Genomic DNA, 11,359 nt, shown 5'->3' with positions numbered 1-11,359 from the left:
TTTGTACTACTGTAACAAGGAACAATATTACTGAAGAGTCACTCACAGCATGTAAGCCCGCCTGGTGGCCATGATCGTTAAGGCGCTGAAGTCTAAAAACGGTCTAACACCGACGTTAGCCGGTTCGAGTCCCGTTGGTCGAAAAAATTTTCACCATCAGAATGTTGGCCGGCAGGGTAGGGGAGGTGGTGGTATACAATTTCTAATCACTAAATTGCGTGCCAAAAGCCTGGATTAAATTCCAAACCTCTCCGCAGTGCTCATATGGAGTGAGGGCATATGACGCTGTTGATGGTGATTCGTCCGTCGGATGGGGACGTTAAGCCTTGAGCAGACCCCTTGGTGCTATTCGACAGGAGTAGGCTGTGTGCCGGCACCGGGTTTCACCCTCTCCCTACTATCATATATCACGTCATTCATTTCATCTCTCATTAACTCCTCTGATGAGGTTGACGTCAGGAAGGGCATCCGGTCATAAAAAACCGCCACGACAAATTCATCTCACCTCATACCCGACCCCGTAGGGAAACGGGACAAGGGTTGGACAAACAAACAGTCACTCACAGCATGTACCACCTCATAATGCAACTGGAAGAATCGAAGTACGACGCTTGCTTCGGTTCGCATCCCTTTTTATAATGAAACTATGTTAAGCTTGAGGGAGAAGGTAAAACTCCTCCTCCTTACGAAATTCGCTCCGTCAATCGGAGGTTCTCAGGATCGGTGAAAGTATCAAATTAAAGCTTGATTACCCGAATTTCCACTGATATTCCCAACCAGATCGCTTCGTGCGTTTTGCTACAGTCTTGAAAGGATCCCTTGGTAGCCCAGTGAGGGAGGAGCCAATGGCTCGGGGAACTTTTAGCTTCGTTCTCACGGCCAGTTTACACCAGATGGTCTACACCTGTAAGGATGCTCGTTTGCTGCGTATGTGATCTCATTACAATCATGTAAAACACTTCTTGGTGTCATAAATCACCATAAAATTCGCTGTTTCTAATGAAGCTTGAGTCATGGAAATCTGTCTTGTATTACGCAAATTATGTAATTTCTGTCCTTGAAAACAGTTGAAAACAGTGTATTGGTAGTGGTGCTTTTGCGGGTAAAAGAACGAAGAAATAATGTTTTCCAAAGTTGACTGCATTGTTCGTGACCTACTTCGCTCTCTCAACTCGGCGTGGGTATTCTCTTCTCCGTCGCACCAAAGTGAGAGCGCTTTAACTTGCAGGCGAAAGTATGACTCGTTTACGGTGAGTATGCATAACTAGAGCCAAGTCCACTGGACTGGTGGCGCGCGACTCGCATCCCGAGAAGGAAAAACGTGTGCTAGCCTGAACGCTAATGAACATAGAAGAGCGCGGAAAACGGCATATTCTATCTACAGGATACCGTAATATACTCGTGGTGAAGTGGTGAACGGTCACAATACTTATATCTAAAAAACCGAAGATGTTAGAGGAATGAACATTTGTATTTGGAATCTTCTTTCAAAGTAAAGAAACACGTGTTTTCTGTCTTCCGTAAACCACTTAAGAGGGGTGAATGAATTGAAAAATTAGTTGAATTCTTTGTATGAGGATACTAATATCTCAAAAACTAGAGATTTTAAAGACGTGAAAATTGGTATTTGGAATCCCCGTTAAAAATAAAGAAACGCACACTTTTACGGAGGGGGAATCAACTTAACTGTTATGAAGGGGGATGAAAATGGAGTTGAATTACGTTTATGAGGATACTTATATCTCAATAAATGAAGATGTTACAGACGAGAAAAATAGTATTTGGAATATCCCTTAGAAGGAAATGAACATAAGTAAATAAGGAGTTTAAATATGTTTACGAGCATAGTTTATCTTAAAAACTTAAGCTGTTACAGACGTGAAAGTTGATATTTTCAATTTCCTTTCAATATAAAGAACCGTGTATTTTTTGTTTTTGGTAAGGCCACTTAAGGCGGGAGAGGGGTGGAAAGAAGTGAAGAAGAAGAAGAAGTTGAATTTTTATGAGTATACATTTATCTCAAAACTGAACGTGTTACAGACGTACAGACATGAAAACTGGTATTTGGAATCTCCTTTCAAAATAATGAAACACGTACTTTTTCGTTTCCTGAAAATCCAGTTAAGGTTCTGAAAAGAATTGGAAAGGCAGGTAAATTTTTAAATGAGTACCGGTATATCTACATTATACGTGGAAACTTAACATGTTAGATACAAGAAACTTGGTATTTGGAAAGTCCTTTATAGTACAGGAGCGTGTACCTTTTTGTTTTCGGAGAAGGCACTTAACTGGGGGTGAAAAGAAGTGAAAAATAGTTGAATTATTTTATGAGTATACTTATATCTTAAAAACTGAAGATGTTACGGATGTGAAAATTGGTATTTGGAATCTCTTTTAAAAATAAAGAAACATGTATTTTTGTTTTAGGGAAACAAAACTAAATGGGGGTGGGGGAGGACTGATCAAGGGGTTGAATTCATTTTATGGGGATACTTATGTATATCTCAAAACTGAAGATGTTACAGATGTGGGAATAGGTATTAGGAATCTCCTTTAAAAATAATAAAACGTGTATTCCTTTTTTCGACTTGAGAGAAGACTGTTTCTCACATGTACAGTTCTATGTCGCACGGTCGTTCGTCTTGTTTACAAAGAATTTCTGGGGTAAATGGACCTCAATTTTTGGATGAGTTTTTATACTTTACGAATTTTCAGATAATGTCTTAGTACAATGCCGAGGAACGATTACTTTGATCAAATTACGAAACCCATGCAAGCGAAGCCGCTAGTATGAAGATCAAGTTGGAATTCAAGAGGACAAATGGGGGCAAATATTCATTTAGAGGAAGAGAACTTAGAGATTGGAATAACTTACCAAGAGAGATGTTCAATAAATTTCCAATTTCTTTGAAATAATTTAAGAAAAGGCTAGGAAATCAATAGATAGGGAATCTGCCACCTGGGCGACTGCTCTAAATGCAGATCAGTATTGACTGAATATGTAAAACAGTCCATACTCGTAGGAGACCGTGCATGCAGTTTTCTCCAGCAACAGCTAAAGCCTCCGATTAGAGGAGGAATGAGGAAGTTTAGCCAGAAACGAGGAGGAAGACGGGAATCAATTCGCACTTTTCAAATAGGTAATTCTTATAAGTAATTGTTGCCAGTAGCTCCGGAAAAGAACAACAACCTGCTGTCTTTATGTGCACATAATGTCACTCCAGATATCTACGAACAATTCTGCAAAAATCTGGAAACTGTTGTAGCCGAACCAACTGAATCCGGCACAATAAGTGACTAACAAAGGCTGATAAAGGGAAGTGGTCTCACAGTTAAATTGGTTAGGTTTTTATATTTGTATTTTCCAAACAATAACAAATTTGGAAAGGTAAAAATAATAACTACCGGTAGTAATTTAAAAAAATACCCTTACCCCTCCAAATCGCTAACCTGTAAATTATTGTGTTTTGACTCCATGTTCATAGGCAACAAACTCAGTCAGTTCTTTCTTTTGGCTCATTTTAAGGAGTAAAAATAAAATTTAACTTAAAAAGTTATAATTTGAAGTCGGTGGTCATTATTGGATTAAAATGTCGAAACATCGTAACTAGATGTATGCAGTTAGTTTTTGACACATCTCCAATGAAGAACATCGTAACTTCACATACGATGTTCACCATTGGATAATTCTAGTTCAGTAATATCATAACTACATGTAAAAAAAGTTATTTAATACATTAAAACACCCTTCGTGGGGCAAAATAAACTCGGCAGTAAATGCATTCCATAGAGCCCATATTGAAAAACTCTCTGATTTGTTGGTCATTTTCAAAACTTTAAACCGCGCTCTTCAACAACTTACTTTATGCAGATACGATGTTCTTAGTTGGAGGGGTCGAAATGTTGATGATGTGCTCCTCGTTGATGCAGATTCTTTCTGTACGTGGTAACTCCAGTGCCTCATTCATTATGGCCTCTTCGTTGTTAAAACAAGAAGAGATGGGACATTGCCTTAACGGATTGCTCGATGGATCTCAATCTCTTCAGATATTTTTAATCAGAATAAAATATTATGATATAACACGCATGTTTTTTTTTTTTCAGATGGGGCTGCTACCGGAGGCGGTGGTCGCCCTGTGGCTGCCCTTGCTGATAGCAGGAGTGGTCCTCTTCACCTTCAATGTGACTCGCATCGTACCAGGTAAGATTTATTTATTTATTTATTTATTTATTTATTTATTTATTTATTTATTTATTTATTTATTTATTTATTTATTTATTTATTTATTTATTTATTTATTTATTTATTTATTTATTTATTCAAATTAGCGTATGTATTCCAGTGCCAAGAATGTCCGAGACAATACCTGACTATTTCTATTTGACACCCATAGGCAACCTCTGCGTCTGGATGTGAGGTGGTTGGGGTGGTCGTGATTATTGCTTTAAGAAGTACATCTAGACAACCATCCTCTATTAATACTAATCAGAAGGAAAATGAAAAGTTCTGACACTTCGAAAAATTAAGGCATCGGAGAAGAAAAGAAGAGATCCACAAAGGGTGCAAACATGACACACGCCCTTGGCCTTGCAAACCTAATACCGTCGGAGTCGGAAAAGAAAAAGTGTTGATGAAGGGACGTCAGATATGAAAAATAAAATCGAGGTACCTGGCACATGTAAGTGGAAGCAATGTTTGACTAAGCTAGGGAACCTGTGGTCGCCAAACCACAATCCGATTTTGAGAGCCCTTGGCTCCTTTTAAGTCGCCCCCTCCCCCAATTTGTGGAGAAAAAAATGTTGTTTCATTTTAGCCACCTCAAACCAAGAATGAGAAAAAACAATGTTTACAAGCGCTGTTGTCTTATGGTCTAATTCTTTCCTTTAATTTCTTTAATTATTTACAAAAATTACTCAACGTAAATACGCACAAAATTCATTCAACGCAGTTAACTAATTCGTACAGCGCCACAGCATAATCTTCGCGCACAAAATGAGTTTTGTATGTGAACGAATAGGGTGACAAGGCTTCATTTCGCTCCCGATAGCCAATACCGGAATAAGGTGTTTGGGGGCCCTGGGCTATTTAAAAATGTGGGGCCCCTTCTTCGTAAGCAAAGGGTCCCCCAGGCAGCGCCAGGGAAGGTACCTGGGTCTTCGGGGGTGGCAGTCGTTATTGCTACCACTACACCAACGAGATCGGCAATTTATTATTTACGACTCCGAGTATTCCATACATTGTGACTGAAGTTTAAAATACACATTAGGATTTCCTTTCATTGTTCCTAAAACCATCTTCCTAATGTTCATGCTTTCCAATTCCGTAAAGACTTAATCTCTCTTAAAACAGCAGACTTAGATATTACACTTACCTATAGAAGATTCCAATTCGCCAGTAATAGTCTCTTCAGTCGTCGATGGACTTGTAGAGTTCCTGTCAAAAAATGTTGATATTTTCGGCAACTTTTCAATTTCTTTCAAATGTTGTTTTTAAATTTACGCTCACTTCCTAGACCTCTTCCCCCCTTCCCGTATTCACAGGCTGCCAGATTTAAATTTTCGCCATCAATAACCTTTGCAATAATTATAGTGCGTAAGTAGCGAGGATTCGTATCTCCGGATGGTAATTGATTCTAGCAGTGATGAAATACTAACGCGGACAGCTGATAAGAAGGAACGAAGACTGCGTGTTCGATATTTAGCGAGCGCAAATATTCATATACACGCACGGAGGTGGAGCAGCAGGCCTTTTTATAGCCTACAATTTTAGGTTCGGCCAAGGCCCTTGGCACTCGGGGCCCGGGGCTGCAGCCCTTTTAGCCCCCACCTTAATCCGGCCCTGCCAATAGCTCAGCAGTAGTCAACTCCTCCACTAACTTCCTTCCCCTACTTTTCCCCTCCAGTAACTTCCTTCCCCTAATTTCCCCTCCGTGCTCGGATCTTCGCGCAGGTTCATGCCATCAGATGGTAATCGCACTTCTAGCACGTACTGTGAGGAATGGAAACAGGAGTGTAGTTTTGCCAATGGACTATGACTCTTTGAGGTATGATTCACCCGCTTGGCGCGCGCATTCTTCAGTCTGCCAGTTTCACTCAGGAAGTTTGTTTATGTTGTTCTATCTAGCATCTTACTTTCTTAGTGTGTAGTCAGATACTAAATGTTTTTATTGTATAATCACGCCATACTTCTATTTAATTGTAATGTATGTGCAATTGTTCCCTCTGGTGAAACTGTTACTTTAGTATTGAATCAAAATCTGAAAAACTATTATTACTGCGGTTAAGTTGTGTAGGTAATATACCCGATGGGGTATACATCAATGGATCAAATATATAAAACAATAGTGTGTTATATGACTTACCTGCTTACATGTCCATAAAATAAATTACACCGAATTGGCAGCAGGTGGACAGTGGGCTTAACTGGTTACTATTTACATAATTAATTGCTAATTTTCTGCGTAACTGCCACTAATCCTACCACATGAATACAAGTTTGGTTCACTTATCTTATATTCGGTGACCTTCCCCTCCCTCCTTCAGGACTCGGCTATGCCATTCAGCCAAGCATGGTGAAGACGTTGTTCATAGCTGCTGGTCCTCTCGTACTGATGTCTTCGGGTTGATTCGTTACAGGTATCATCTTGAGGTTCCTTTCCACACGGTCTTGAAAATCGGTTCCCGAATTACTAGAATTAAATATTCAATTATCAATCTGCACAGCAGAGTCGTCATACAGACGTTCTTTTCCGGCGTATACTAAGCAGGTTCAATCGTACCGAATTAAAGACATAGTTTTATTTGTCGTTAAAAACAACACGCACTAAGGTGTGTCAAGGCTTATTTATACATGAGTTCGTAGCTTATTTTGTTGAGTTAAACTGATTGTTCTAACCCAACTACACACGTCCGTTCTTCTAAAACACAGAAATAATTTTAGTTCGCAGATTACAGTCTACTGACGATCTAAATCATACTTTGAGCTGACCCGTACCACTTCTGTGAAGAAGTCTATGCTATGGGAAAAGTTTTAAATCAATTAATTACACACTCATGAACACACTATGATGAATCAAATCTAATCTCACTAGAAAAAACTATTATTCACATATCTACAGTTCGAATGAAACTATCGTGGACACTCCAAAAGTAATCTTAGTCTTTGGTCTAGACAATGGTTTATGGCGCAATAACACGGACAGACCCGCGACATGCACCACCAACAATCTTACCGTCGAATGAGATGCCTCACTGCCAATCTCTCATCTCTTATAGGGAGCAAAAAGCGAAGCCACGGCGGGTGAACTCCCGCCAAACACACCTGAGTTTGGTATGTAGCCACTAAACAGCTTCCACGGTGGTTGGATTCATGCGGAGCTATCAATTTCGTCACTTATTAATGACATTAAACATATCATTATGTTCATAAAATTCTGGGGATAGTTGTAAACATTTTATTATCCTGGAAAACACTCAGGTAGAGGAGATATCACTCGATTCCCGTGACGTGGTGAACCTGACTTTTCCCGCTTTAAATGTTGTTAAGGTGGCATGGTACTTCCCAAAAAAAAATTGTTTATCTCTCTTTCCTTCTCCAACATATCTTCTGTTTCACTCATGGCCACACCCTTCCTAGGGAACCACCTCCAAGCTCCCGCGTTCTATACTGCATCGCGCTCTTATACTTGGCGTCATGTTGCGCAATATTACAACTGCGTTAAATATCTCCTATTAAGTAATGAACAGAATGGTTCAGTAAACTGTCAACGTTTATTACTCTGTCGAAATATGTTCAGAAACCATCAAAATCTTACAATTTGAAAACTTTTTTGAATTTTTTTGTCTGCCCCCCCCCCCACTATATTCCCAGACTCCCGGTACTTTTTTGTTGTTTGTATATTTTACCCCGTCACTTCTAATTCCCAATCGCCGCTACTGGCGAGGATCTGCCTTGCAGGCTGGTGTCACGTCAGTTATTCGAGGTCATTTGGTTAGCCCTCACCCCCTCCCCTGATTAATGATGAGTTTTTAACATTCTACATTGTCTACAGTGAAAACTACCCACATACCATGTTTTGAGTTTGTAGGGTGTTAGGAAACACTGCCTGCGACAGATAGAACCACCCGCACCATAAGGTAGTGCTAAAATTTGGTTCAGTTTTGGTTGGGATCGGAAGGGTACGGGTACCACAATGGGACGCTTAGTTTTCTACCTACTTGTCAGATAACGTTTTCTTTGGAGAGTTATTTAAAATGGCTTTGGATGAGGGCTATTGTTGTGATTCATCTTACGTAATACAAACAAATGGTATAACTGATCAGATAATAGGGACATTGGGATAAACTACTTTTAAAATAAATTTAACTGAATGAATTCTGAACAGGTACAATGCAATTTTTGAACATGCATCAAGAACCGAGGACGTTTTCGGTCTCGCTAAAAAACGGAAGTGAGGAATGTGATTGAATGAGTAAGTTCATTTCTTTTTTTTGCTAGGGGCTTTACGTCGCATCGACACAGATAGGTCTTATGGCGACGATGGGATAGGATAGGCCTAGGAGTTGGAAGGAAGCGGCCGTGGCCTTAATTAAGGTGCAGCCCCAGCATTTGCCTGGTGTGAAAATGGGAAACCACGGAAAACCATCTTCAGGGCTGCCGACAGTGGGATTCGTACCCCCTATCTCCCGAATGCAAGCTCACAGCCGTGCGCCTCTACGCGCATGGCCAACTCACCCGGTATGAGTAAGTCAAATAATAAAACAAAACTATAAACTTATACTAACTTACTAGAATTCAGAAAACTGCCAGTCTATAATTGGGCCCACGAGAGTTAAAGTCTGACGTTTAGCGCCACCGGCGAGAAAAATTTGACTAACGCTGCTCGAAAATGGTCTGTTGCTATGGCAACGATAACAGAGATGCCAAATTTAAGGACGCTATCGCCACGTAGGTTGGCTTGCTCTCAGTCGCTTTTGTGATATTATTCGGAGTAGTACTATGCTAGATGTGTTAGCTGTTGATGGTTTATGTAATAATTTAAGTGTTTGTTTCCTGAATATTATTTTCGTTGTTAGTTTATTTTTTAAGTTAATCAGTGGCTAGTTGTACAGTTCTGTTCGGGCGGATGACCTTAGATGTTAGGCCCCTTTAAGCAACAAGCAACAGTTCTCTTCTCCATTTAACATACGCATTTGTTGAGGTTACTGTAAGTTTAGTGAATATGAAATCTCATATTTATCGGCAATGACGTGTTCTTTTTTTTCTTTTCTTTTTTGCTATTTGCTTTACGTCGCACCGACATAGATATGTCTTATGGCGACGATGGGATAGGAAATGCCTAGGAAGTGGAAGGAAGCGCCCATGGCCTTAATTAAGGTACAGCCCAGGCATTTGGCTGGTGTGAAGATAGGGAAACCACGGAAAACCATCTTCAGGGCTGCCGACAGTGGGGCTCGAACCCACTATCTCCCGATTACTGGATACTGGCCGCACTTAAGTGACTGCAGCTATCGAGCTCGGTATGACGTGTTCTGTCTAATTGCCGGAATTATTAGCACGAGTTTAGGAACGGGTCAAAATGTATTGAATTGCATTAGGCCAACATAGTTAATTAAATATTCAGCCTGTATGAACGCGTGATATGCCGCAGATTGAGGTAACTATGACAACGCAGCGTACTTCGTAGTTACTGCTTTCTCCGCTCAAATGTTAGACTTCAACTTTCGTGGGCCCAACTATAGTTGGCCGCTCTATCGAATGAAATGTTCTTTAAGGTTCCTGTAGACATCCCTTGTCATTTCTTCCTCTCAGCATTTCGGTGTGTTCACGATGATACTTCACGCTCTTCAAAGAGGTGCTCACCAATATCCATTGTTAACGCTCGCACAAGAAAGCCTGGGCACATTTCCTTGAGCACTTGCAGCGGGCCTGCGCGGAGCGGAGGGTTTCTCTTCTGGCTCTCTTCCTCAGTGTGGCCAACCAACCGACAATGGAACCAACAGTAACAGTGTTCCTCATATGGACATAAAATAAAATAAAATAAAATAAAATAAAATAAAATAAAATAAAATAAAATAAAACAAAATAAAAATTTCATAAATCACCATTTGCGTTATAAGTACTAATTATGGCATATTGTACGGAATATTTTCAATCGTAATTCATTCACTGCTGTTTGATTGTGAGTTTACGGAGGAATACACGCCATTCTTATTTTCTGAAGTATTAATGCCTTTGCTGGTGAGATGTAATTTTTACAGTGCACTTCTGGTATGGGCTAAAATAAATGTGTTACCTTCATCGACCTGTCTCAGTCTCATCCTTGGCTTTGACAGTATGAAAGTGACCGAGGTATGTGTGATGCTAGTAATACCATTCCTTATGCAGCCAGTCCCTGGTATGAATGGTGTGAAACTGTCTTTCAGAGGGTCGATTGGTGCATGCATTTCAGTGGGCTTGGAAGACCGTTATGTAGTAGCTAGGGCCCGGATTGGTACGCGCTAAAAACTTCAAAAATATGCATGCTCATATGCACTAAAAATATTGAAAAATGCCCGAAAATATGCACTAAAAATAAAACAAAATACACGTACCAAACGCATTATTTAACCCTTTCGCTTTCAAGCTGTCAGCTGACGAAGGTGTTAAAACTGTCAGCCATATATACCCAACTATGCACACATTATAAAAAACTAAATGGAAGGCACACAAATAAAGATATCAACATGAAAGTGTGTACACTTACAGAGTATATATCACTTATTATCACTGCATGTAAGCCATGCCCCTAAACCAGAAAGGTTCAATTAAAAAAATAACAAATTCGTAAACAAAGTTACAAGTTTCAGAATTTGATAGTTTTGAAGTAACTCTGAAAAATAGTGTTCAATGCACAAATATGTAATTGGTGTTAGTAGAAAGGTCGTATTATTGTTTACTAGCATTGTAAATATCAAGATTCTATGTGCATTAGATCCAAGGACACATTAAATTGTGTAAAGTGATGTATCAATGAATAAGTAGGCCACTTTGTATAAAAAACACATTTCTTACTGAAGGTGCGGAATTATTATCATCGTCATCTACACTTTCTGATTCTGAAAATAAACATCATCACTTGAATAATTGTCAAGATATTCAGTGATATCGTCAGCTAAATGAACTGTCTTCGCCATGTCGAACGCGATAACCTAAATGAACTATACCCGACTAGGCTATATCTAACACTTCGCTTACAATATGCACCCAATTACCTAGGTAAACTGCTAAATTAATGAACTAGCAAGTAAACTAAATATAATGAATATGATACTGCTTAATTTCATTACATAATCAGTATCATCAACAAAACCAGAGCGA

The 11,359-nt window shown here is 39.6% G+C and overlaps 1 protein-coding gene across 1 annotated transcript in view; it reads left to right on the top strand.

The window, feature by feature from the left end:
• The first annotated feature begins 845 nt into the window (after nt 1-845).
• The window catches only part of LOC137500521 (uncharacterized), a 105,482-nt gene continuing 94,968 nt past the window's right edge, over nt 846-11,359 (top strand). Inside the window, exons 1-2 of the mRNA XM_068227442.1 lie at nt 846-927; nt 4,105-4,201. Coding sequence (XP_068083543.1) covers nt 846-927; nt 4,105-4,201 — 179 coding nt within the window. The remainder of the gene's footprint in view (nt 928-4,104; nt 4,202-11,359) is intronic.

Source organism: Anabrus simplex, chromosome 4 (assembly GCF_040414725.1).
Source record: "Anabrus simplex isolate iqAnaSimp1 chromosome 4, ASM4041472v1, whole genome shotgun sequence".
Taxonomy (NCBI): domain Eukaryota; kingdom Metazoa; phylum Arthropoda; class Insecta; order Orthoptera; family Tettigoniidae; genus Anabrus; species Anabrus simplex.
Note: the sequence above shows the minus strand (reverse complement) of the source record. Positions and strands in the feature narration are given on the sequence as shown.